The sequence below is a fragment of the Balaenoptera musculus genome, chromosome 1 (assembly GCF_009873245.2).
Source record: "Balaenoptera musculus isolate JJ_BM4_2016_0621 chromosome 1, mBalMus1.pri.v3, whole genome shotgun sequence".
In the NCBI taxonomy this organism is placed as follows: Eukaryota; Metazoa; Chordata; class Mammalia; order Artiodactyla; family Balaenopteridae; genus Balaenoptera; species Balaenoptera musculus.
The window spans coordinates 20,456,323-20,483,554 of record NC_045785.1 but is presented as its reverse complement, the minus strand read 5'-3'; the positions used below and the strand labels follow the sequence as shown (position 1 = coordinate 20,483,554).

Below are 27,232 nucleotides of genomic sequence, written 5' to 3'. Positions count from 1 at the left end.
GCCCAAACAGGGGAACAGATAGCACTCCAAGACAGTGAAGCACTGCTGGGGTGCCACCTCTCACCTGCCTGCTGAGTGCACCACCCCTGCCCCAGTTGTCCAGACTCCTTCCCAGCAGGCCCCAGGGGGCTTTTCAGGGCTGGAAGCAATGCCAGTGGGAGGGGATGAAGGGTGGAGTTTCCCATCACCTGCAGTCAGTGGGCTTCTGGGGATTCCCATTCCAACTGGTGAATATCCCCAAGGCCCCTAGTTGTCAGTCTTTGCTGAACAGCTGGGCAGAACTCTCACACAACATCTCTTCCAGCCTTCCCCTCACACAACATCAGGGAACCTGAGTCTCAGCCATACAGCTGATCTCATCAGTCTCCCAACTCTGGGGCTGAGTGCTGGCCATTTGGTTTTAGAGCTGGTGCTCAATCTTAGCCTCTCCCAATTGCACAGATGGGGAAAATGAGGCCCAGTGATTTGCCCAAGGATGGGAATCCACCAAGGCAGCTCTTCATAGTGCCCGCGACTGCCACAGCTTTCTCAGACTCTGCATTGCCTAGCTCAGGAACCTGCTGTGGCTCTCGATGGTCTTTGGTATGGAGCTCCCAAAGAGGTCTCACAGGTCCCAAGTTCTCCACCGGACTTCATTCACCTGACCCTCAAATTCTTCCTGATGCCTTCCAGGAAGCTTCAGTGCTCTTCTCCCCCAGAGAGCCTGCCAGGACCCACACTTCGCCCAGCCATTCTCCATTGATCCAGGACAGAGCTTCCTGTACCTGCATGACTTGGTCGATGGTGACCCCATCAGACTAGAACTCCCCAGAATGAGCACCAGTCTCCTACACCTTCAGACACAGGGAGAGGGTAGGGTGTCTCCTTCATAAGAGAGGCACTCCCAACTGTGAGGAAATGTGAGGACCAGATTTTCACCCCCAGAATTTAGGACCCTAAGGGCAGGGATTATATCTCTACCATTAAGTCAAAAATTTTCAGGGTGTGGATTTTCTCTCCCTTTAGACTGGAAGCTCTGGAGGACAGTCAGTGACTCTCCCATTGGACAAACAGGCTTTTGAGGGGCAAGGCTGCCCCAAGGGTTTGGAGATCCACCAGTCAGACACATTGATCCCAACACAAAAGTTTATTGTTGATACAGATACCTGGCCCCACTGGCCTCACCTTTCTTCTCTTGGTGCTTGGGCCCACTTGGACTACATCTAGTTCTGGTCTAGCAGGATACCAGGGACGCCCATCCTTAGGGCAAATCCTGGCTGCCTTGGCCAGCACCCCCTTCTGTGCTCATCCTTGTGGTAGGGCTCCCACTCTCATCCAGCATCCTTCTCCATCCCGGTTCCTCTGGACCTGGGGCTCACAGGCACAAGCCCTAGAGATGCCGCCCCCTTCCATCCCCAGGCATCTGCCCGGGTGTAAGGGAGAGGATGGGTTCAGGCCAGGATGTGCCAAGTCATGCTAGTGATGCAGAAGATGCAGTGGCTGGGTGTGTGTGCTCATGCCCGTTGGCTCCCATCCTGCCCTCTCAGCGGCTGGACTTGTGTTTGCTAAGGAGTACATTTGTGTTGGATTCCTGAACCTGCAAACCAAGAGGTCTTCTTGTCAATGACCCCACCCTGACATGGCAGACACCCCCTTACTCCCCTCCTTCAGCTCAACAGCTGTTCATCCAGGCCTGGCAGGAAGTCCTTCACGTCTAACTCTAGCCTGCCGAGTCTGCTCTCCGACCGTGGGAGCTCAGGCCGTGGACATTCACAAGGCTCCCGGTCTGATGGTGTGGGAAGCAGAAAGAAACTAAATAATGTGGGAGTGTGACTTTTTCTCCATAGAATCTTCCTCCCTCAGGAGGCTGCTCCTCTTATGCACCCTAGACAGGACCTGGGGGTCCTATGCCCCCAGTGGGCCTGAGTATCTGCCACTAAGCAGGAACTGAACCGCTCAAGTCTCACTAAGAAAGGGTAGATTTGACAGCGCTGAAGACTGAGATGGCTCAGTGGGTGGAGCCCTATGGGAGGGGCGGGGCCTCCCGGAGAAGGAAAAGTTGGAGCCTGACCAGATTGGCGGTGACCGCTGGGGTGCTTGGGAGTCTAGGGGGCGGACCAGATCTTGGAACAGACAGAGACCTTGACTAATGGGGTTGAGGCTGAGCTGGGTGGGGTGGCGAGGTGAGTACCGATTGGGTAGGAGAGGGAAGCTTCACCTTTTCCCTGTTGACGAGCGCAGTGATCAAGTCTTGCTGACAAGTCATCTCACGGATGGCTATGGAGGACCCGCTCGCCCTCGACAGGCTCCACGACAAGTGCCTCTGCATCAGCTCCTCCTCCTGCTCCTGGTTGAAGCGGATGGAGCGTACTTCGTCCACTATCCTGAGGGCGGAGGGGTGGCGCGTTCCGAGGGTGAGGGTTGGAAGGCTGCCCTCCCATCTCTTCCCTGGTGTCCAGCCCCCTTCGCCCTCCCCCTTTACTCTGAGAGAGGCCGAGGCTCGAGGCTCTTGTGAGATGCGAGGAACCGGGAGGTCTGGATTCCAGTTCCCTCACCGACAGGCTGGCGAAACCTGGGCAATTCACCTAACCTCTCTGGGCCCCAGGGTCCGCATTATAAAACGGTGAGGGCGTGAGGCCAGAAGAATCTGAGGCTCCACTCAGCCCTGACTCACGAGACTCGAGGGTACCCCCAGTACCCGCCCTACGTGTTGAGCTCATCTCGGATCTCCTTGTACTGCATCAGGTTCTCCTGTATTGCCTCGAGCACCAAGCAAAAGTTGTCGAATGTGTCTTCTGAGAGGTTCGTCGGGAGGCCCCCCATAAACGGCTCCTGGGGGACGCCAGATGTCTCCAAACGGGCGACCACGCAGTGCACCAGCGGCAGCTCGTTATTCCCATTTCCCTCCTCGTTGCCTGTCTGGGGAGGGGGAAATGGAGAGGGAAGGGCGGCTCAGCCGGCACCCCCTCCCCTTGCCCCTTCCTGCTTGGCTTCAGGGAAGATGAGTCTCAGGACACCGGGGTTCTAATGCCCCTAGTTTCAGCTCTAACCAATCTTAGGCTCTCTCGTCCGCTGTGGGAGCTCAACTTGAAACGCACGAGCCCATCCCTCACCTTTTTGGAAATTCTCACCCCTTTTCAAAACTTAGTGCTTCCCCCACCATTTCACTCCTGATAAATCCTACCCAGCAAACTTCTGAAACCCTATCTACTCTCAAGTCACAGCCCACAGCCCTCAACACTTTAGGCAATACTCCACACTACACTCCCCAGCCTTTCGGAAGCTCTACCCCTGAATGAATAACACTATAGCTAATCATTATTGAGTTCTTAGTATGTGCCAAGTACTGTTCGTTTATCCATGAAATTATCATAATAGCCCTATGAAGTACTATTATTATTTCCATTTTACAGGAGAAGAAATTGAGGCTTAGATTGGTTAAACGCCCTAAGGTCACTCAGCTGCTTAGGTTTTAGTTGCCATAGAACGAGACACCTAGGAACCCCACACCCCTCAGAAGCCCCCGTTGGTGAGCTGGCGGTGGGCAATGCTGCCTCCACGTCTCAGGCTTGGCTTTCTTCAGGCCCCCGAGTGTGCGCGCGCACACAAACACACATGCTCAATTCAGCACTCATATACACTCTGCCCCTCCCCCCCTGCCCTCCCCATCTCACTCACCTCACTGAAGGCTATTTGACGCTGTTGCCCTTGTTCGCCTGCCTTCATCATTTGCTCCAGATTGGTGGTCACCACGACGACCAACAGGTTGATGCCAATGAAGGCACCGACGGTGATGAAGATGGCAAAGTAGATGGCGCCCCCAATCTCCACTGCGTACTCCCTTGTCTCCATCCTGGAGATGGCAGTCAGGGGCCCTATCACCTCCCTGGCCCTTTGGGCCTCAGTTTCCTCGTCTATGAGATGGGGAAATTATCTCAAGGCCCACTGGGACTTCTGCTGCCTCACTGCTGTTGTGGAGATCTAATGCCTTACTCCTAATTGTCCCCGCAGCTGCTTTTTACTGAGCACCAGCTGTACTGCCAGACAGTGGGCGGTCCTCAAGCCAGCCCTGCAAGGTGGGGATTTGTACGTCAGCATTATCGAGTTTAATCTATTGGCTATATTCTTTAGTCATGTCGTTCTTATTATAAAAAGTAATTCAAGCTCATTATAGAAAGATCAGAAGGAAAATATACAGGAAAAAAATCCCACCCACTGTTAATACCTATTGTAAATCTCCCATAAAATATTTTCCCAAATAATAGTTTTCTCTCTCTTGCTATGCATGTGTGTGCATGTGTGTGTACACAGTGCCAGACTCTACTAATTCTCACAGCAATCCATGACACGGTTAATAATGTATTATAATCCCCAGTTGACAGATGAGGAAACTGAGGCTCAGACGGCTGCACGGCTAGTGCAGTGGAGCAGACTCAAAATCCCAGGCCATCTTTATTGCACACTCCATGATTTTTCCACTGCCTGCATCATAATGGGTAATGAGTGCAGAAGCCCCTTTACCAACTGGGCTTCTACTCTCACACGAAGGAGATAAAAAGAAAGTCAGGGGGACCCACTCGCTGGAGTGGACTGGAAACAAATAGGGTTTAGGCTTAATGGGAAAGAGGTAAAGAACAGAACCCAGGGAGCCATCTGTGGCCAATAATGACCTTGGGCAGTGGGTTTCAGAATGAATAAATGAGACCCTAAGCTCTCAGGAGTCCAGGCAGTTTGGTGGGCTCCAGTGTGGGCTGGGAGGCTGCCTTGGAACCCTAGGTGCAACCACAGACCTGCTCCCTTGCCCAAGGCCTAGTTGCCCAGCTGCTGAGCATAATGGGAGAAATCTCCATGAATAGCCTGCAGTGGGACCTTGAATGGGTGGAGTTTCATTGGGATGATGCTTCAAGTAGACTGCAAACCCAGAGGCCTCAGCTCCAGGGAGTCTGCTTTTCTCCAGTTTAAAGCCCCAGGCATCCCCCTCCTGCTGTGCCATCCTCATCCCAAGCCCTGGAGCCACACTCCCACCCAAGAGCCCATCTCCCTCCCCAGTCAGTTTGTTGCCCCTGGGAGCCCAGCCCCTCCCTGCCTAGCTCGCCAGGACTGGGCCCCCCCCTCCCCTGGAAGCCCCATGGGCACTCACTGAAAGTCACCATAGATGTCCACCCAGCCATCCTGGGTGATGCAGATGAAGAGGGTATACAGGGCAACCTGCATGTTCTGGAAATGCATGGGCACGAACGCACCAAAGAGAGTGACCCCAAATACTGAGAACACCTGCCAAAGAGACCAGAGACCCGCCCGGACTTCACCCGAGGGCCTTGGGGACAGGACATGCAAATGAGCTGTCAGGGGAGTCACAGGGCTTCAGGCCCATAGCCTCTCCTCTTCTCCAGACACCCTGTATCCCCAGGGACCTAGGGCCCTGTTCAGGGAAGGGGAGTAGCCGGGGGCAGGGGAGGGCACTGACCAGCATGAAGAAGAGGATGAGGGCCACGATGTTGGCCATGTCGGGCACTGACTGCAGGATGACACGGATGATCTGGGCCAGGGGCTCCACTGACATACACACGTGCACCAGACGAAGTGCCCTGTGGCAGAGCCTCTCAGGGGTGACCCTCGGCCCTTCCCAGACCCCTCCTCCTCACCGTCCCCCCACCTGCCCAGAAAGGCAGAGCTGATCCCCACCTGGTAACAACCCCTTCCTCTCTTTCCCAGGGTCCAGACAGGTCCCTTCTTTTCTCAGAGTTCCCAGCTTACCTGAGGGTGTAGGTGATAGAGATGGCACTGAGTTCATTGACGAAGAACCCCAGGAGCAAGATAAAGATGATAAGGAAGTTGAGGATGTTCCAGCCGTCCTGGGGGGTGGGCCAGCCCCAGCAGGGTCTGTCAGGCCCAGCCCATGGGTTCATCCTGGGTCTGCCCTCCCTACACCCCAAGGATGGGGGACTCAATGGTCCTCTCGAAGCAGGGCCAGTCATCTGCCATCCACTGCTGTTACTCATCCTGCTGTCGCCCCAAACATGCCACAAAACATACACGCGCTCGCTGTCTCATACACATGTCAATAGCCAAGCGCAGTGTCTGAAGCACGCAGTGGAGTCTCTCACATATACACAGCCAGTTCCTAAGCTGAGCGCCCACCTTGGCTAGTGCGCTGCTGACAATGGCCTTGCCCTGCAGTTAGGTGACCTGAGAGTGTTTGGATGCTCCAGCTTTGTGTGACACACACTACAATTAATAATAAAATGAAAATAAATACTGATTAAAACATTAAGGAAAAAAAAAACAAAAAAACAAAAAAACAAAAAAACATTAAGGAACAGTGCTTCAATAGCCAGGTCAGAGGTGAACTAACTCTCACTGTAGAAGAAAGGCACATTTTGCAAGCCCTTTGTCCAATATGGCACAAACTCTTTTAGAATGGGGATGGAGGAAGGAAGCTCATGTGTATGACAAATTTGAGCACAACCACTACAGAGGAGAATTTGCTCTAATAAATAATCCGCATTTACCTTTGACCAGTGATCCCACTTCTCGAAATCCGACCCACACAAACTCTAGTACAAGTACAAAATGACATTCGTAGAAGGCTGAAAATAACCAGTGTTCAGCAATTGGGACACTGGTTGAATAAACTATTGCACATTCATTCAGTGGAGTACAGGATAATCAGAAAGGTCTCCATGTACTGATATAGAAAGATCCATTAAGTGACAAAAAGGAAAGTGCAGAACAGTGTTTACAGTATGCTACTGTTAGGAAAGGGAAGACTAAAAATATGTACATATTTGCTTATGATTGCAAAATAAACACTAGGAGGATAAACAAGAGATTATAAATAACGAAGATTATCTGAAGAGGGTGGGGATGAGGGGAAGGGATGAAGGGTCAGGAGTGGGAACAAGAATTCTGTGTGTGCCTTTCAATAGTCTTTTTTTTTTTTTAATTGTAGTATAGTCGCTTTACAGTATTGTGTTGGTTTCTGCTGTACAGCAAAGTGAATCAGCCACATGTACACATATATCCCCTCTTCCTTGGATTTCCTTCCCATTTAGGTCACCACAGAGCACCGAGTAGAGTTCCCTGTGCCATACAGCCTGTTATCATTAGTTATCTGTTTTATACACAGTAGTGTATACATGTCAATCCCAATCTCCCAGTCCATCCCACCCCCCTTCCCCCCTTGGTATCCATTCGTTTGTTCTCTACGTCTGTGTCTCTATTTCTGCTTTGCAAATAAGTTCATTTATACCATTTTTCTAGATTCCACATATATGTGTTAATATATGGTATTTGTTTTTCTCTTTCTGACTTACTTCATTCTATATGACAGTCTCTCAATACAGTTTTGACCAATATGTAGCTGCATTAAATATTCAAAAAGAAAATGATTTTTAATGGAGAAAAAGTTCTTAAATTTATTAGGCAGTCCAATAAACACAAGCCCTCCTGGTGTTTCACATTCAAAGTGTCGGTGCCTAAACATACACAGGGAGACACAAGTCTGCCTGTCTACAGATTCATCCCTCTAACCATTCAGTATTAAGCTCCTACTATATGCCACACCTCAAATCAGATCCTGAAGATATAGGATTTCTGCCCTGCTCGGCTCACAGACTATTTTGAGGGAGGTGGATAGACAGTAAATTTTAACTCCAGGTGAGAGGTGAGTACAAAGCATTAGGGAGACAGAGCAACAACTAACCTAGCCTGGGAGAGACAGGAAGACTTCCTGGAGGAGAAGACATCTGCATGAGTCTTAAGCTGTAAGTAGGAGGAAAGCAAGTGAGTAAGTGGCAAAGAGATTTTATAGACTAGGGGTCAGCATGGGCATGAGGTGAGAAACAGCAGTGTGTGTGTGTGTGTGTGTGTGTGTGTGTGCATGCATGCACTTGAAAGTGTGTGTTGGGGAATGCCACTACAAGCAGCCTGATGTAGCTGGAATACCCAAGGGTAAGGCCAGGAGTGATGAGGCTGCAAAAGCAAGCAAGAGCCACATCATGGAAGGCCTTAAGCACAGTGAGGCATTTAGACCTGATCCTATAAACAATAGGGAGCCACTGGAGTAGTTTAAGGGTACTTTGTCTTGGGCCTTCGGAAAATTACTTTGATGGCAGGTGGGGTACACAGGAAGCCATAGCAACATCCTGGTGAGAGAAGACAAAGTAGGAGCTAGAACAGGGATAGCAGAGATGCAGAGGCAGCAAGAAATCTGAGAAATATTTAGGTGGTGAAATCGTAATTAATAGGCTATGGAGGTAAGAAGAAGAGGGAGGAGCCACACGAGGGCCATAGAAAAGGGGGCACTGGGGGCAAAGCTTTGGGGATCCCCACGTGCCTGGGTAATATTTGAGATATTAACTTGCAGACTTTCCTCCCTCCCCTGCATTCTCCCTTTCCATCTACCCATTCAACAGGGAGCAGTCCTTGTATGCTGGGACCAGGGGAGGGGTTGGGGGTAGGGAAGGAGACAGCAGAGGGCCTCTAACAAGCCCTGGCTTTTGGCCCTGGGAGGCTGGCCCCAGATGAAGGTTAGGGTTTGGGACATTAGTTCTCAGCGATTAGTTCTGGAGGGTGTTTGCCTTCCAGAGGATATCTGGCAATGTCTGGGGACAGCCTTGATTGTCACAGGTAGGAAGGTGCTAATAGCATCTAATGGGTAGAGACCAGGAATGCTGCTAAACATTCTACGATGCACAGGACAGTCCCCCGACAACAAAGAATTATCCAGGCAACATGTTAACAGTGCCGAGGTTGAGAAATCTTGTCCTTGAGAGGACAAGCAGAGTGGCTTGGAAGAACAGAAGATTCTCAGGCTTGCTCCAGTTCTCTTGTGCTAATGAAACACTGGAGCTTAGCTTTGAAAGTGCAGGCCCCTTGAAAGTGCAGGCCTTCCTAACTGCTGCTAAAAGTGAGACAGGCTGGGACCTGGGACCCTTGGCTGCAGTGCTTGCACCTGATACACATCTCCTCCAGCAACAAAATACAAAGAAACTATAAGGGACTAAAAATAACTGCCCGCATGAGCAGCTGGGGCAAATTATGGACAAAAAGATACAAAAGGCCCAAATGCCACTTCTGAAGAGCAAGGAGCAAAGGCAGGGGGTTGGGAGCAAAAGCAGGGTACTGTGCATGCCCCCTGTACACAACATCACCAAAGGGGTGGGCAGACCACCCAAGCCACAAGCTCATCCCCCCTCTGAAGTGAGTGAGCAAGGGAACCTGTTACTTGTTCTCTCTCCCCCCTGCTGCAGCAGGGGCCCCAATAAAGCCTTGCCTGAATTTCTTGTCTGGCCTCTGATCAGTTTCTATTAATTAAGGAGGCCAAGAACCCTGGCTGGTAACAAAAGAAATCTCAGGTCTACAGGAAGGAATAAATATTCTCTCTTATGCAACAGATGTCCACCTGTAACCTAGAGCTAGTTCTGAAAAAGTGGTACATTGAAATGTTCACAAAAAGCATGGTACCTATTCTCCTCTCCAGTGTGGAGACACGTAAATATGCACCATCCTATTCTATTTTCTGTTAATAACCATCCTTCCAAGTGTTGTTTTCACAAAGCAGTCTTTAAGACATCTGGACTTCAGAAATATTGTTCTAGGTTCTACATTCTGTGTTCTATGAAGTGACACCTCTAACCCCTGGAAAGCTTGTAATTCTAATTGGTTTTCCTGGTAATGGTATTTAAATGATGATTCCTTTTTATGAAAGGTATAAAAATCTGATGTGTTTTTTTCTAAAGCCTCTTCTTGCACATGCCCAAAGGCAAGATAAATCCCTTGACTCCAGAAATCCCTTGACACTAGAAGTCCTGTTCAAACAAAGAATTTGAGTCTTTGTCTCATTTTATGTAATGTTAAGATCTGTTCCCACCCAGACAGCTTTTTGATACCCTCCAGAATAGGGGTAGGCAAACTATAGCCCAAGGGCCAAATTGACCAGCAGCCCCTCTTTTTAAAGACCCTCAGGTTTAGAATGGTTTTTATATTTTTAAATGGTTAGCGGGGAAATCAAAAGAAGAATAATGTTTTGTGACATGTGAAAATTACATAAAGTTCAAATTTTAGTATTCACAAATAAAATTGATTTGGAACATAGCCATGCTCATTTGTCTATGTACTGTCTATGGCTGCTTTTGTGCTCTCACAGCAGAAGTGAGTGTTTGCAACAGAGACTGTATGGCCCACAAAGCTTAAAATATTTATCTGACCCTTGTGAAAATTAATAAAGGGAAACCTCACTACAATGGAATTGGGAGGCCAAAAGGGGGAGCTCTCACACAGTATCACTAGATGTCAATTACAGGATGAATTGTCAATTACAGACTTCAACAGAAAAATCCCAAAGGGGAAAGAATTATCAATTACAGGCCCCAACAGGAAAAGATGAACATTGCATCTCCTGCAAGAAATCGACTATTCCAGCAACTCAGCCAATGAGAGACGATCATCGCCCTGAACTCTCACTTTTCTCCAGTAGATTTTGGTTCAAAACAACCCTTCCCAACTTCCTCCTTTTTCTCTATAAAATAACGTTCCTCTCCATTGTTTGTTGGACTAGCCTATGGCTTTTGCTGTAGTTTGCTAGTCCTGATTTGCGATTCCTCTGCTATTCCCAAACAAACCCTTTTTTGCTGGTAAAATAACTGACTGTTTTATTCTTCAGGTCAACACCCTTTACAGAAAATCTTTGCTGACCCCTGCTCTTGAACCCTGTAAATTAAGGTGGATACTCTCAACTGTATTTCTCCGATAAGGAAATCAAGGTTTTCCCAAGATCGCAGAACTAGGGAAGGCTGGGTCAGGAATTGGAACCCCAGGAGGCTGCACTTCTAGTACAAATTACTTTCTGCAACATCACAGACATCTCAGAAGTAGTTAGTTTCTCCTTCTGCATGAGCACGCATGCACACACATGCACACACCCCCCTCCCCCTGTGCACCTTGCAGGGCCAGGTGCACAGGGATGGGGATGGGGATGGGGTGGGGTGCCGTCCCTAAGGAGGAATAGATGTGATGGCAGGGAGGGCCCAGGATCTCACCTTCCAGAAAATCCAGAAGCCATTTAACCAGCCGAGGAGAAGTTCACAGATAAGGATAGTCAGCACAATATCATCTATGGTAGAGAACAACTCATAGTGTTTCTACATGGAAGATAGAGAAAAGGAAGGGCAGAGAGGTGAGTAGGGGGGTGGCAAGACCAGGGAGAGAGCATGTCTGCAGGGGAGGGGAAGCCCAGATTCTTATTGCTCTTCATCCTCAGCATCTTTGTAGCTCCCTTTAGAGCACCCCTTCCATGTATGTGCCAGGCACCATGCTAAGGCCACAAATGTATTATTTCATGTTACCATCACCATCGTCCTATGAAGTAGGTTTTATTTCCATCTTGCACTTGATGGGAACCTCAGAGAGGTGCCCAAGGTCAGACAGTTAATGATAAAGACTGTTGTCTGACTACAAACCCTTGTCCTTAACCTCTAGAGTAGGAAAAGGGAGGTGGAGAAAGGCAGAAGAGACTCCAGGATTGGGAGGAAAAGACCTGGCCCTTGAGATGGAGGACACCGAGCCCCATCCTTGCTTCTCTGAGTGTCCCAACCACTCCTGCTGCTCCAGCTCCCAAATCCCCCCAGCCAGGCCTAACCAAACTCCTGGGTATCCCCCTACTCATGGGTCCAAGACATGTTCCCTGGGTGGATGGATTGATGGATGGATCCATGACTTTGAATTCTGTTTAAAACCCAACTCATGTTCATGCAATCTCCTGTTAAGCTGTGACTGCTATAGTTTGGAACGTGAACAGCTCCCAGCCCCCGACTCCACCCTGGCAGCTACCAAAGTCACCTGGACTCCTCCCTTTCCTCACCTCCATGGCCCACAGACTCAGTGCTTCGAGCCTCTTGCTCCCCACACCTTGCCACCAACCCCATCCACCAGCCAATGCGAGCCTGGGCAGAGTTTCTTCTTCTTTTTTTTTTTTTTTTTTTTGGCCACACCACGCAGCATGCGGGATCTTAGTTCCCCGACCAGGGATTGCAGGGATTGAACCCAGGCCCCCTGCAGTGGAAGCACGGAGTCCTAACCACTGGACCACCAGGGAATTCTCTGGGCAGAGCTTCTGAAACTCAGATGGGAGCTAAAGTTTATGGGCTTCCAGCCTGTTCCAAATTCCCAAAGGGCATCATGGGCCAGGGACGTCTGCCTACAACAAGGAAGGGCTTTCTTTCCCTTCATCTTTCCCTTCAGCTCTACCCCACTGGCCACTGGTGGCAATAGGCTCTCCTTACTATTTATTGAAAGAGCTTCCTAAACAGTCCCCCTGCCTTCTCCAAGTCATGAACATCTGTGGCTAAATCAGAGTTGCCTTCTCCACCCACAAAGCTTCCATGGCCCCCTGTGGCCTGCAGGGTGAGATTCAAAACCAGTCTGGCATTCACAAGTCTCTAGGATTTGACCTTCATGGGCACATATCCTATATCAGGGTTTTTAGCATTTTTGACTGGGACTCAAAGAAATATATTTTACGTTTTACACCATAATGCCTTCTCTCCCTCTCCCCTCCTCCCCTCCCTCCCTCTCCCCCACTACAATTTCCACTTCATTCTTTTTCATTTTATTTCATTCTACTTCAAAATGCTGCTATCTACACTCTGAACTTATTTCATGAGCCATTGACGGGTTTTGATCTGCCCTGTAGTCCACGCATTCTGCAAACCTTGGCAATTGGGTTTCTGCCTCCACTACATCAGAGGCAGCTCAGCGTCACAAGAGCTAAACAAGGGATGCTTCAGAGTCCTTTCCTTGCCCTGTCTCCTGGCCACATCTGACCCTCTGCCTGCTCCCTTGGTAATGCGCTCTCCTGGGGTTCCTCCCACTCCTCTGGCCACTCCTCCTCAGCATCCTTTGGCATCTCCTCCTCTATTTTCTGCCCTCTACTTGGAGGCTCTCCTCAGAGCTCTGTCTTGGTCCTCTTCTCACTCAACACTCTCTCCCAGGCGACCTCATCCATTCCTTGAGCTTCAGCAGCCATCCCCCTAGACGCCAGTCACTCTCATGTTGCCATACTTTAAACCCTGGCTTTCCTGGATAAACAACAAGTCCTACTGTATAGCACAAGGAACTATACAATATCCTACGATAAACCACAGTCAATATCCTATGATAAACCACAATGGAAAAGAATATAAAAAAAGAATGTATATACATATGTATAATTGAATCACTTTGCTGTACAGCAGAGATTAACTCAACATTGTAAATCAACTATACTTCAATTAAAAAAATAAAAGTAAAGTAAAATAAAATAAAATAAACACTGGCTTTCCAATGACATAGGATAAAACCCATCCTCTTTAACAAAACTTAAAGACCCTGTGTGATGTGGCTGCTGACCACCTCTCTGAACTCATCAGTCACCACACTGGACATTTTAAAAATATTGATTTTCAATAGCACAATTCATGTATGTGGTAGACTCCTTGTAAGAAATTAAAACATCAAGGGTAAGACCCAAGCCATAGCAAACTTCAAGTTGGACACACAGAACTCACTTCCATGCTGTTTGTTCTGCCCAAAACACTCTTCTCCACCTCTCTCTGCCTGGCCAACTCCTATTCATTCTTTGCTCTCTGCTTAAATGTCCCTTTCTCCAGGAAGCCTTCCCTGACACCCAGATTAGGGTCAATGCCTCCTTTGAGCTTCCACATACTCTGTGACACCCAGGCATTTGGAATGATATGTCTGTGTCTATCTGAGACAGAACTGGGTCTGTTGTGTCCATACCTGGCACTGAGTGCAGTATCTGGTACAGAGTGATTCTCACTTAGCGGCTACTGATTAAAATGGGATACCCTTCCCCACAAGGCACCCATTTGCCTGCCTCTGCTCACACCATTTTTCTCTTGTCCTTCCTCTGCAAATCCAATGCATTTCTCAAAGCTGGGTCCCCCCCACCACGAAGTCTTCCTTGATCTTTAGGAAAGTCAGCACTGACAGGCCCTTGAAGAGCATCCAATCCAACCATCATGAACAGATGAGGAGCCTGAGGCCCAGAGAGGGAAGTGACTTGTCCAGGCCCCTGTTAGATCAGTGGGGTCGGAGGTCAGGCTGGAGTCCCACCTGGCCAAGAACGGAGTTGGTGCGGAGAGCGATGGTGATGGCGTTGACCACCAGCAGCACGGCCAGCAGCAGCTGGAAGGCCGGGTGTCGGAGCAGCTCCTTGACATACATGCGAATGATGAACTCCTGCATGTCCCAGGCATCCTGGGAGAGGGCAGGGGACCTTCCTTCAGGCAGGTGTCACCGTAGGAGGCCTCTGCCTGGAAGTTTGCTCTCAGTGAATAGGGACCCTTGGGGGCCACTCTTGGGAAAGAAGTTGCCTGAGAGGGGATCATGGAACGGGGGCCTCAATGTAGAGGTCACTACCTAAATGGCCACAAAAGCGGGTCACTGCTGGGTGGTCTTTGTTGGGGTCATTGTAAGGGAGAATCTTTTGGGGTCTCTGCTGGCGAGTGGTTGTCATTATATAGGGGCTCCTGTAGGTGCACAGCCGGGTGGTTACTAACATACCCTGGGGGGGTCACTGCAGGGATCACAGCTGGGACATTTAGAAGGCAGAAGGGGCAGAGGTATTCTGGGGGCCGGTTGCCCCGTAGACACAGCTGCACAAGGGTCACTGTGGGGGTGAGGATTGCTGCAGGCCCCCCGACAGGCTGCAGGCCCGGCCTCGGCCTTACCTTACTGCTAGTGATATCTCGGCGGTTGATGAGCACTTGCTCCTCTGGCCGGAGGTAGGGCTCATGAGCGGCCCTCTGCAAGGGTACGGAGAGGGCCCATCAGTGCAGCCACTGCCCCTCCGGACCCAGTATGGTCCTCCAGTGCCTCGTCCCGCCCCAGGATGCCCAGCTTGGGCAGTGCAGCCAGGCAGGTACCACCTACCATGTGGTTCAAAGGCTTGATATAGGTGGTGTCGGTCCAGTGCTGCCACCAGGTCCTCTGGTTATCCACCATAGTTGCTCAGTGTCCCTCCCACTCCTCAAAGAAACTTCATTCCAAGCTGTCCTGCCCCCCTTCGTGATGATATCATAGAGGCCTCTGTGACCTCCACCTGTCCGCATTCCACCAAGGAATTCTCATACCAAGAGAAGCTCTTCCCACTGACTCCCCTTGGTATGCCACAGAGGAGGCCACGAACACCAAGGGGCTGGGTGGGGTCAGAGGTCAGAGGCTGATGAGAGCAGGTCAGGTCTCCTGTGCAGCCTGGACGGAGACACAGGGGCAGGTCCCTGCTCTGCGTCCAGGAGCTGGAGGTGAGACTGGGCTAAGGAGAGAAGAGGAGAAAGGTGTTTCGTTCTGTGGTCCTCCTCCTAGCAGACCTCAGCCTGCAACCCTGCCCACCAGCTACCCCATCCCACCACTCCAGTCTCCAGGGCTGCCCCCCCGGCCGCCTTTCTAGGTGAGGTACGTTTCCCCAGCTGTAGAGTGAAAGGCTGGTCTCTGTTTTTCACCTTTCGCCCCTGGAGATGGGGCAGGAGAGCACTCCGGTCTCTGGAGGGCTGGGGAGAGATGGGCATGGGTAGAAGTACCCACCACCCTGGTAGGCATGGGGCTTCAGGTACAGAGCCCAGGCTGGTGGGCCACAGTGTGGGCTAGTTACCAAAAGCGCTCACCCCCCCCTCCCCCGACAGCTTTTCATCCCAGTCCCCTCTGGGAAGCAGATTCCAGATTCTAATACAGAAGTCAAAGGCACATGTAGATTTCTGTTAAAGAAACTGACTTTATTTAGTTGAAAAGTGTCTCCTGGGTAAAGTGAAGAACACCCATACAGACTGGCTTGGGGAACGAAGTGCCGCGGGGCGGAGGGGGCAGGTCTGTGACCCCACAGAGCACAGGGTAGGAGAGAGTTCTTTCGGCCCCGTCTCTTGCTCCTTCCTTGGCACAAAGCTCACTTCACTTCACCCCACTCCAGGGGAGGGAGGAGCAGAAATGGCAGCAGCTCAGGCAGAGGCAGTCAGCTTGGGACAGAACCATGGACAAGCACGACTTCCAAACTGGAACAGAATGCAGGGGTGCTCTGTCCTAGATGTGTCAGAGGTGGTCCTCAAGGCCAGAGGTCAGGAACTAGGGTACTGGCCAGAGTTAGAAGTCAGGAGGTCAGAGGTCACTCTCTGGGGTCAGGGGGCGGAGACAGGAGTGCTCCTCAGGCTGAGAGGGTGGGGGGTGGGAAGACGGTTCCCTGGAGTCAGAGTTCGGGGCTTGGGAGCTGTCCTCGGCCCGCTCCACTCCGCAGGCCCCCAGGCCCTCTGAGTAGAGCTCCTGGTTCTGCTCCTTCCACCTGCGGAATTTCTCCCCAGTGAGCTCGGGGTCGCCTAGCACCTCCTCCAGGGCCTGCAGCTCCTGCATCTTTGCCTGGAAGAGGTGTAGGGGTTAGGGCCATGATCACCCGGGGAGCGGGCAGAGCCTGAGTCCAGAGCTAGCTCTGGAGTCCAGTGGCCCAGAACCCAGCACCTGGCCCGGTCCAGCCCCCATCCTCAAATCGAGAGCCTGGCTCCAGGAACCTAGAACTCGGCCTGGTCCACAGCAGAGCCCAGGGCTGAGGACCAGGAACCGAGCCGAAAGCCCCGAGCCCAGCCCCGAAGGGTGCCCTGCGCCCGCTGACCTTGAGCGTGCTCTGCAGCGCCCGCACGCGGTGCACTCGCTCATTGAGCTGGGGGTCTCGGTTGCGCCGCATGAAAGAGCTCCGCCACTGCTCGTGAGTGAGGGGCTGCGGCCTGCCCAGGAGGGACACGCCACCCAGCCTCAGCCCCCGTACCATTCCTTCCAGGGCCCCTTCGCTGCTGTCTGTGGGAGGGGAGCAGGGTGAGCGTGTGCCCGCCCCCGCCCCCAGCCCTCTGTCTCGGCTCCCACCCCCCCACCCCACCTGCCGCTTGGCTCAGCACCTGTCGGAGGGCTGAAGGAGGTCCGTGGGCTGCCCTGCGTGAGGGCGGCCGCAAGTGATGTGTCTCCGTGGAGCGAACTCCCAGCTTGGGCTGGGCTGGGCTGGGGGCAGGGTGGAAGGAGAGGAGGGTATCAGTCTGAGTTCCACGCCCTGCTCCTCACCCCCCATCAGCTCCCACTCACCGAGGCTGAGCAGGATCCAGCCTCATCGTCGGGGTCTTCTGCTTCCGTCTCACTGTAGCAGTCTGGGGTGGACAAGAGTGGCTGGGGAACCCATTCAGCTTCACAGGGTTTGGGCAGGCCAGGGGGTGGGCTCGGGGGAATTGAGCTCCCAGCCCCCATCCCAGGGAAGGCAGAGGCTCAGGGGAGACCCAGCCCTGTGAGGCACCCACCTTCCTCTCGGGGCAAGGGGGCGCGGCCTGGAGACCGGTACTTGGAAATGCAGGTAATGAGATGGCGCACCCACCTGTGGAGGGGCAAATGGGTCTCAGGGAGTTTCCACTTACTGTATGCCAGGGGCTTTCACCTATATCATCTTCTAATTTAATCCTCAGAGCAACTCTGAGAAATAGGAATTCTTACTAGTCCATTTTAGAGAAGATGAAACTGAGGCTTAGAGGAGTGAGTGTCTTGATGAGCCCTATCAGAGAGCTGGGCTCTGAATCCAGGCTCCTGAGCCCAGGCCCCCGAGCACTCCCGTGCAAGCTGTGGAGGTCAAGGGGGTGGCACTCACATGCTCAGGTCCGTCAGGGTATCAGCAGCGAAGATGAAGGGTTTGTACACGTTATGGGTGAGCTGGAACACACTGCCAGGGAGCAGAGGGGCCTCACTCAGCTGGGGGTGCCCATCCAGGACGCAGAGAGGCTGGGCTGGGCATCCCAGCTACCTGCTGCCCCCACCCGCCCCTCCTGTCACCTACCTCTCCCTTTCTCTCCCCACCCCCAGCCTGTCACACCTCAGGACTTAACTATTTTTTCTTCTGATCTTGTCCACTTTCCAGACTGTACCTGGAGACATTGATGAGGCCCTCAGCCTTCTCATCCTGGGGAGATCATAGTGTGAGGGTCAGCTTGAAGCCCCAATACCCTCAAGGCCCAGTCAGGCTCCTGAGGGCGGGGGAGGGGAGAGGGCATTTCCTGGGCTCTCTAACCACTCATCTCTCAGTGCCCAGAGCTCAGGGCAAGAAGCTGGGGTGGGGTCAGGAGGTGTGACCAAGGGGTGCCTCTGAGCCTGGCAAGGGGAGCCAAAGATATCCAGAGAAACAGCAAAGGAAGAGGAGCCCCCTCATGCATTTGCTCCATCACAGACACAGACAAAGCTGCTTTGCAAATGCTCCTCTCCCTGCCTGGTTTTCTTTCTCCTTTCCATCTGACTAACCCTCAGGCATTGATTTTTCAGGAAGCCTTCACCACTCTTCAGGTGGACTGGCCACCTTTGCTGGGTTCCCACCCACCCCTGGCTCTTCTGCCATCATAGTATGTGTTCGCATATCGTCCCTGAGTGCGTATTCATCCCTCTCCCCACCAGCCTGAGTAACGGAAACGGTCCAATTCTTCCCTGTGTCCCAGGGCCCAGCCCAGAGCTGGGTATGCAGTAGGCACCTTGAATGTTAGTTGAATGAATAAACAATTGATTGAACGGGCCCTAACTAGGATGAACAGATTAACAGAAGAGGAAGGAAAGGCGGGTGGGATCAAAGAGATTCTACCCTGCCTGTGATACCTTTTCCAGACCGCTTTTATACACACGTCTGTTCAGTTCTCTCTGAAGAGTGTCCCCATTTTACACATAGGAACACTGGGGCCCACCTGTGACCACAGATGGGAGTGGACCGTGGAGGAGGGACAAGAGCTGAGGCCCTGAGGTGACTCACTTGCTTACCTGTGTGTGTGTATGGGGTCTCACCTGGGGCTGGCGGTACCAGTAGAGCGTGTGTCCCTTGAGCACAAACCAGCAGCGGCGCCAGCGCGGGCCCATGAAGCCCCCGGGCACCTTGCGGAGCAGGAGCCAGCCATCACAGTCAGGCCGGCCCAGCTCCCGGCAGGACACCTGCCGGCGGCTCAGCTGCGTCGCCACGCCTGCAGCAGCACGGCGCGGCTGGTCAGTGAGGGGCTGGCGGGGTGTCCCGGACCCCCAACCTGCTCCCTTGCCCCCCACAAGCACCCCCAGCTGGTATTTCTGAACCCATGCTTTGGGCTCAGAATGTTACACGTGTCACTTCTGAGGTGGGGATGACTCTTCCCATTTTAGAGACAGGGAAGCTGAAGATCAGAGGACGAGCTGTTTGCCTGAAGTCACAGAGCTGGCGAGAGGCCCAGGCTGGGAGCATAGGTCTGTGTGACCCCAGAAACAGCTGTTTCCAGGAGAGGCTGTGCGTGAAGTGTGTGTTGGGGGTGGTGGTCTTGCCCAGCACTGTAAAGACCTCTAAGAGCTCCTCATATCAGGGCATCACCCCCCACCCCGTCAGGTGCATTTCATACCTTTTGATTTCTTGCGACCAGGAACAGGACTCTGAAAGAACCACAGGAGGTTAGAGAAGCGTATGGGTCCAAAGCCACACACCCCTCCTTGCTGAGCCCCAGAGCTTACCTTGTCAGGGTGTTCTGGGGGCTCTGGAGCGTCTGCTACCCCAGCTAGGAGTGTGGCTGAGGGTGCATGGGGGCCAGGCAGGGGCTCCGGGTCAAGGGAGGTTGAGGCTGTCAGGGAGGCAGGAGAGAGAGGGAGGGTCCCTGAGCTCAGACCCGGGCCCAGTGGTAGGGTGGGGGTGTAAGAGTCCAGGGTCAGGCAGCCCACATGCCTTGTCCGGGGCATCTGCCGACTGGTGGGGCTTTGAAATTACCTGTCCAGGCAGCAGGGCTGGGTCCGGGACTTGGGTTTGAAGTCAGGTCGAAGGCGAAGACGTCTTCCGATGGGGCCCTGGAGAGATCAGGGAGAGATGAGGTGAGCCATGGCCCACCCGCCAAGACCTACCCGGGGCCAAGACCTACCCGGGGCCCGAGCCTGTTACCTGGGAGACGGCAGGGCCGGAGCCAGTGATGGGCTCACTGGGCGTGGGGGGCCCAGGGCCTGAGGAGGGGTCTGAGGAATAATCAGAAACAGGTGATGGAGCTGGCGACAGACAGGGGTCTGAAAGCAGACTGGGGGCAGGGGAGGGCGGCAGGTACCTGTGAGGGTATCTCCGGCGCCAGGACCTTCTTCAGCACTAAGCTGACCCCGTCTGGCTCCCGGAGCAGCTCCCTCACCACGTTTTTATGGGGCCAGCCCACCTGGGGGACAGGGCAGAGGGCAGGGCAGGGATGCTGGGCAGGACTGAACTGGGCAGGAGGCTCTGAAGCAACCCGACAGCCTTGGCCTCACAGCACTCTCTCAGCCTCCCGCTCAACCTCAACTCATCCTCCTCCAGGAAGCCTCCACGAGCCCCTCTGACCTGTGTGAGCTGGCTGGCCTCACGGAAGGCAGCTCCCACAGCCCTGGTCTCCCCAAGGGAACCTCCCCACCCACCGACCTGGGTTCTACTCAGGACCCCCTTCCTCCCACCGCGCCCCTCCTCTCACTCACCACCACCTGCTCATTGATCTGGACAATCTCGTCTCCAGGCAGGATCTGCAGCCGGGAATCAGTGGGGACCTGGTGGGGGGGTGGGATTCAGAGGGTACACCCTCATGGGGCTGGAAGCTGGCTTGGCTGGCAGGTTGGAGGGCCACGGGGGTGGGTGGCTGAGAAGGGTGTAGGGGTCTCACCTGGGTGCCCACTCGAGACACAAAGTGCAGGCAGTTGCTGGTGGTGTGGATCTCCAGGCCCTGCAGGGCAGAGGCTGCAGTCACTAAGGGTGTGGGGACCGCCGGGCCAGGACCCCTGCTAGGCACCAGGACTCACAGGTGAGTGGAATGGGGGAGAGAGCTGGCCTCAGCTTGGCACTGCTCGACTTGCTATGTGACTTTGGGCTCACCGCTGCACCTCTCTGGGCTCTGCCTCCTCCCCTAAGGGCTGAGGGGAGCAGGTTGCAGACTTCTGAGGTATAAGATTCTCAGCAACTTTCCTGAAGAATCTCATACCTCAGGGACAGGAGCGGGACAGGGCAGGGCTGGGGCCTCTGGTTTTCCCAACTGGTCAAAGATTAAAGCAAAAAAGTTCATGTCGTCTCCCCTCTCCCCTAGGTCCATGTCCCAGGGCTGGGATGTGTCACCTGAGACCACACCAGCTGCAGCCCCTCAGGACCCGAGAAGGGGCTGAATGACGGTGAGACCCCAGGGAAGTCCTCTGGGCCTTTAACATGTGTACAAAAGTTCCCTGGAAGTCCAGTGGTTAAGATTCCACGCTTGTACTGCAGGGGGTGCAAGTTTGATCCCTGGTGGGGGAACTAAGATCCCACATGCCACGTGGTTTGGCCAAAAAAGAAAAAAAAAACAGGGCCTTTCAGCTGTGACAGTATAGGATTCTGTGGGATCCTAGAACCAGATTTCAGGGCCCAGACAAGGCTGCCGAGGGGTCAGGGGTGAGAGTTGAGAGGTCAGGGCTCACCGAAGGATGGTCCAGCGGCACGTGCTGTAGCACGGCCTTCTGCTCCAGCAGCTCCTCTGGGCTGCAGCTCAGGATGTTGTGGCAGATCCCGGCCACGTGGCTGCTCTGGCGGATGGAGAGCAGGATGTCTAGCTTGAGCCCCGTCCCACCCCATCCCCACACCCCACTCACCCCCCAGACTCACAATCCTCAGGACTTTGCTCTCCTTCTCAGCCGCTGGACAGTCCTGGAAGCAGAGTGAGAGAGCAGGGGCCTGCCCTGAGCAGGGCACACTGCCTTCGCCTGAGGGCAGGGGGATTCCCTGCAGTCCCTCCCGGCGTCCCGTACCCTGGCCCCCTTCCCAGAACTACATGGCCTTAGAGCTTTCGCCCCAAGATCTCATCCCCCTGACGCCAGGCCCCCAGAAGTCACCACACATGCCCTCCCCCGCTCCACCCCCTCCTGAGAATCAAACGTCCTGTGCTGCCCTCGCCAGTTAGGAGCTCCCACGCCCCCATCACCCCCTACCCAGTGGCCGGGCCTCCTCTCTTTCTGCCCTCGCCTCTTCCTGCTCTCACACCTGATACTGTGCTGATTCACAAGTTATAAAAAGCTCTAGCCTGACTTGGTCTCTACAGCCTGGGCCAAGCCTGGCCTCTGGTTCTCCTACCTCCTGCAAGGCCTGGCCCAGCTCCCCGCACAATTCCCCAATCTCCTGGCAGGATGAGAAGTCATTTAAGTGGGAGAAGAGGTACCTGGCAGAGGGAAGGATGGAGCAGTGGTTAGGGAACTGAGCTTAACAGTCAAGTCACTGAACCACCCTGCGCCGGCTATGCATCTGAGACTCTGATGGGTTTTGATTTGGGGTAAAGGAGATGACTGATACATCTAAAGACCTTAGTCAAGTGCCTAATAAATGCCAGGGCCTGTTCTAGGCCCTGGGGAGACAGACATTAAACATCTAATTACATCGATAATGATTTAACTTCTACTGCTGTGAAGTGTAGGGAGCTCTGAGAGTGTGTAACAGGAAAGGCTTCTCTGAGGAGGTGACATTAGAGCTGGGACCTATGCGACAAGCCGCGGCCAGTGAAGGGGGTAGAGAGCCCTTTATATAATGCTGTTGATGAGACTGTCATGATTACAAGCTGGAGGTGGGGTGGGAACCCAGGCAACCCAGTGCCCCTACACAGACCAATTAACCTCTTTGCCCAGTTCCACTATATCTGAACAAGAGCAAAGCTCTATTTTACTCTCCCAGGTCCCAGAGGAAGCCAAGGATGAGAAGGGTCCCCTCACCAGTTACTCAGACCCTAGGAGGAGACCGAAGTACCTGTTGAGCCAGAAGAGGAGGGAACGGGCCGCATGCACCAGCTCCATGGCCGCGGTGAGGACATCTGCAGGAGGCTCAGCACAGCCCCCCAGGTGACCTTGGACTAAGCTCTGGAATGCCCGGATCCCCTCCAGCAGCCCCTCTGTCAGGCTCCGCAGGTTCTCTGACTGTAGCCCGGAGCTCTGTACCACAGAGTGGCAGGTTAATTCCTGGCAGCGGCCAGCCCCCCATCAGCACCGCCACGGTGGGTGGAAGCTGCAGCCAGTGTGGCCGCCATTCACTCACCAGGGCCCGGAGCTGTTCCACCCCTTCCAGAATGAGCTCCTGGTGGCCCAGAGGCCACACAGTTAGAGCTTCCAGGCTTCGGGGGCAGAGCTGGAGCAGGTACTTGCCAGGCAGCTCCCAGTCCTCAAAGTGATAGTCCTGCAGGGAATCATCGAGGCCTGGTGGAAGAACGAGGGTCAGCATGGGGGAGCCAGGGGGTGTCAAGGCCTTTCTGGTCAGTGCAAAAGTCCTTCTCCTAATGACCCTGAGACCCAGGCAGTGTTCTGCCCTGCCCATTTCACAGATAAGCCTACTGAGTTGAGAAGTAGGGTCATATAGGGCAGTGGTTCTCAAAGGATGGTCCCCAGACCAACAGCCGCAGCCTCACTGGAAAACTTGTTAGAAATACAAATTCTGGGAATTCCCTGGTGGTCCAGTGGTTAGGACTCAGTGCTTTCACAGCTGTGGCCCGGGTTCAATTCCTGGTCGGGGAACGAAGATCCCACAAGCCACGTGGCATGGCCAAAAAAAAAAAAAGAAAAATAGCCAAAACATGGAAACAACCTAAGTGTCCATTGACAGATGAATGGATAAAGAAACTGTCACACACACACACACACACACACACACACACACACACACACACACACACACACACACGGGAATATTATTCAGCCATAAAGAAGGAAATCTTGCCATTTGCAGCAACATGGATGGACCCTGAGGGCATTATGCTAAGTGAAATAAATCAGACAGAGAAAGACAAATACTGTATTATCTCACTTACATGTGGAATCCCAAACACCCAAACTCATAGAAACAGAGAACAGATTGATGATTGCCAGAGGCAGGGGATGAGGGGGTAGGGGAAATGGGTGAAGGTGGTCCAAAGGTACAAGCTTCTATTTATAAGTCACTTTTGGGGATGTAAGGTACAGCATGGTGACTATGGTTAGGATTCTGGACTTTCACTGCCATGGCCCGGGCCCAATCCCTGGTCAGGGAATGAAGATCCCGCAAGCCACACGGCATGGCCAAAAAAACAAAAACAAACAAGCGAATTCTCACATCTGCTGAATCAGAACTCAGGGGCAGGGCCCAGCAATTTGCATTCTAACAAATCCTCCAAGTGTTCTGATGCTGCTCAAGTCATGCTTGATGGGGCTTTGGAGTCAGGGAGACCTGAGTGACAGCGATTGAGCAAGTAACTTAATTACTCCGTGCCTCAGTTTCCTCACCTATAAAATGGGGAAAATAAAGACACCTACCTTCTAATCATGTGTATTAAATGACACGACACATGTCAAGCACTTGGCCAATTGCCTTGGTTCATGGTAGACAGTCAGTAACAGCCCCCGTATTATTATTGCCAGACTCTTTACCGTGATCCCCAAGGCCCTGTATGATCCGGCCACCACCTGCCTCTCCAGTCATCTCTTGGCGCACCAGGCCCTTAAACTCAACACTTCAGATCCAGAACACTAACTCCCTGCAGCTCTTGGAATGCTCTCTTGCCTCAGGGTCCTCACACGTGCTCTTCCTTCTGCCTGGACTGCTCTTCCAGCTCCTTCACGTCCTTTTTCATCTTACTCCTTCCAGGAAGCCTTCCACAACTCCCCAGGCTGGGATGGGAGCCTCTGCTGCTCTCACTGCCCCTTGCACCTCCATAAACCCCTGCATCAAAGCACTAACCTCTCCTACTTGATCACGAGTTCTTCAAGGACTGGGCCTTAAACAAGTGTTCATCTCTAATTCCAGCCCAGGCCTCTTACAAGGTAGACACTCACAAGTAAGAAAAAAATCTAGTGAATGCTTACTATGTGTTAGGAAAAATTTAAGGGCTTTATACATATTAAAACATTTAATCCTCACCGAATCTAGAAAGCAGAGATACTGTTATCCTCATTTTACAGGTGGGAAAACATACAAATAGAGGTTAACAATCAGCTTTCTCAATCTTTGAAGGAACCCCTGCCATTCCAAGCCAGGGTCTTTTGTGATCAATAGCTCTCCCTCATTCCCTGTGTGACATTAAGAGCACTTGACCAGGAGTTCATGAACCTGTTACTCCGTGGCTCTGGGCCCTCGAGCACCTCCCTTGCCGTGCACACAGCAAATGTGCTGTGCTGCCTCCCTCCCAACAGACCCTGGCGTTGAACTGCACGTGCCAGGCCCTCGACATGATTGTCTTATTTGGTTCACTTCATGAGATCAGATTTGCCTTTCCCATTTTATGGATAGGGAAACTGAGACTTGTGGTCACAGAACTGGTGAGTGGAGGGGCTGGGCCTGGAACTCAGTCTGGGAGTCTGACGCCAGCCCTGAATCCCTGCTTTTACCGGGGCTGGTCACCCTGAGCCTGCCCTCAGTGGACTCCGGCCGCCCCCTCCACTCTGGCTCCTCCCTGTAGGAGTAGTGTCCTGACTCACCTCCTGGCTCCCAGCTGCATGTCAGAAGGTCTTCACTTCTGGAACCTTTCCCACCCAACTGGGCTCATCCCCCCTGGAGGCCTAGGGAGGGGCAGTGCCGACCCTCCAGTCAGGCGGGGGCTTCTGCTCTCACTGGGAGCTTCGGGGTGGAGGTAGGGAAAAGTCACCCCACCGGCCCTATTCCAAAGCCTCAGCAAATCACTTCCTGGTTCACTGTGTATTTTTCGGCTTCTGAAAAATGGGTTTAATAACAGCCCACTGCGCCCTGGGGCAGAGGGAAGATGAAGGAGATACAGTGGGGGCGGGCAGCTGGGGAGACACCGTCTGTGTTCATTACACAACCACTGCCTCCCCATTGCCACCCTGGAGGCTTCTTGGGCTTCTGGGGGGATGGGAGTCCCCCTCTGGGTCCTCCGGGCGTGGGGGGGGGGGCCCGGGGTCATCTCCATTATCCTTCTGCCAGGTTCACGGCAGACACTCTGTAAATACTTGTTGACTGACTAACCAACTGACAAACTCGGCAGGTCCTTTGTCCTTTTCCTCTCCCCGTCCCACTGCCCCTCAAGCCCGACACTGCCCCAGCCCCACCCACCTCTCAGCCAAGCCGCCACCTTCCCGGGGGTCCAAGTCGCTACTGGCTCCATGGCCAAGTTCGGCTTCTCGGATCCGCACCAGCTCCGTCTCTCCAGCGCAGGAATTTCCGCTCCCAGAGCTCTGACCTGGGGAGGGGCTGGGCTGGGCTGGGGGCGGAGCCACTAGCATACCTGGGCCCACAAAGCTGGCTAGGTGAGGTGCTGTGACAGCCATTGGCCTACTGCCTGTCCACCTCCTGCCCCGCCCTTCAGGCATCCTAGGGCAGCTGGGCTGCCAGACCAGGGGGTGGTGCCACTGATGTGTGACCCAGGGGATCTCAGAGCTGGCCTGGGATCCGCGCCCAAAACTGGCCTCAAATGGCAGGGTGCGACCCTGACCTTCAAGGCTCCTCAAAAAGGGGCCAAAAAGTGAGCAGTGAGCACGGCAGCAAAGCGCAGAGGTTAGGAAGCCAGAGCCTGGGTGCAAATCTTGGCTTGGCAGCGTGTTAGCTGTGTGACCAAGGGCTAAGCTTACCCACCAGGCATCACTTTCCCTGTCTGTAAAATGAATATAATAGTTCCTACTTCAGAGGGCTGCTATGCAGAGTACCTGTGTTAATAGCTCTACAACCTTTAGAACTGGTTTTTAGCCCCCTCTTTTCTTGCACCATGGACCCTTTTGGCAATCTGGTGGAAACCCTGGACAGTTTCTTAGAATGATGCTTTTAAAAGCATAAAGCAAAATGCTGAAGATTACAAGGAGGACACATTATCAAAATATATTAAACCCCACAAATTTATGATATAGTAATATGCATTTATCAGCATTAAATAACAAGACTGGCAAATTAAATTCCTTTTCTAATGATCAGCATGTTGTTACTCAGCATGAATAACACTGAACTGTGGAGGTGGTCTCTGACTCACCTCCTTGCACTTACTGATCAGTGAACACCTACAGGTAGGGGATGCAAGAGAGTAACAGATAAGCTGGGTGATCAATGTGAGAGCAGGTGGATTCACCATTTGGTCACTGACCCTCTACTGGGCACCATCAATGGCAGCTATGCTGCAGGAGTGTCTGAAACAGTGTGATTTAGCAGTGGGTTAATAACTGTCACCATTTTGAGATCGTTATGAGCGTTAAGTGATATTTTGGGATACTTGTGATAACTACAATTTGATATGAAAATACCTGTGATTTCTACTGGTGACAAAGCCAC

At 52.9% G+C, this 27,232-nt stretch overlaps 2 protein-coding genes across 4 annotated transcripts; both read right to left on the bottom strand.

Moving 5' to 3' along the window:
* Positions 1-1,112: 1,112 nt before the first annotated feature.
* On the bottom strand, positions 1,113-15,031 carry CATSPER4 (cation channel sperm associated 4). Its single transcript, XM_036827777.1, has 11 exons — positions 14,914-15,031; positions 14,712-14,786; positions 14,095-14,238; positions 11,022-11,123; positions 5,737-5,834; positions 5,447-5,567; positions 5,120-5,253; positions 3,658-3,832; positions 2,687-2,898; positions 2,198-2,363; positions 1,113-1,576 (listed from the first exon to the last, which is right to left on the bottom strand). Exons 1-11 carry the CDS (start codon positions 14,983-14,985, stop codon positions 1,523-1,525), a joined length of 1,353 nt encoding a protein of 450 aa, XP_036683672.1. The 5' UTR covers positions 14,986-15,031; the 3' UTR covers positions 1,113-1,522.
* A 715-nt stretch (positions 15,032-15,746) lies between these two features.
* CNKSR1 (connector enhancer of kinase suppressor of Ras 1) lies at positions 15,747-26,138 on the bottom strand. 3 transcript variants are annotated; one of them, XM_036829065.1, is made up of 21 exons: positions 26,030-26,138; positions 23,030-23,187; positions 22,745-22,926; positions 22,082-22,166; positions 21,617-21,658; positions 21,433-21,537; positions 20,652-20,711; positions 20,470-20,538; positions 20,076-20,177; positions 19,919-19,989; positions 19,751-19,827; positions 19,501-19,607; positions 19,392-19,422; positions 18,817-18,989; positions 17,880-17,953; positions 17,645-17,716; positions 17,304-17,377; positions 17,095-17,156; positions 16,914-17,013; positions 16,634-16,815; positions 15,747-16,383 (listed from the first exon to the last, which is right to left on the bottom strand). In XM_036829065.1, exons 1-21 carry the CDS (start codon positions 26,079-26,081, stop codon positions 16,129-16,131), a joined length of 2,133 nt encoding a protein of 710 aa, XP_036684960.1. In that variant the 5' UTR covers positions 26,082-26,138; the 3' UTR covers positions 15,747-16,128. The 3 variants fall into 3 exon arrangements, with proteins under 3 accessions (XP_036684960.1, XP_036684950.1, XP_036684968.1); XM_036829055.1 differs by having other exon boundaries at positions 19,392-19,607; XM_036829073.1 differs by lacking the exon at positions 16,634-16,815 and having other exon boundaries at positions 19,392-19,607.
* Positions 26,139-27,232: the final 1,094 nt, after the last annotated feature.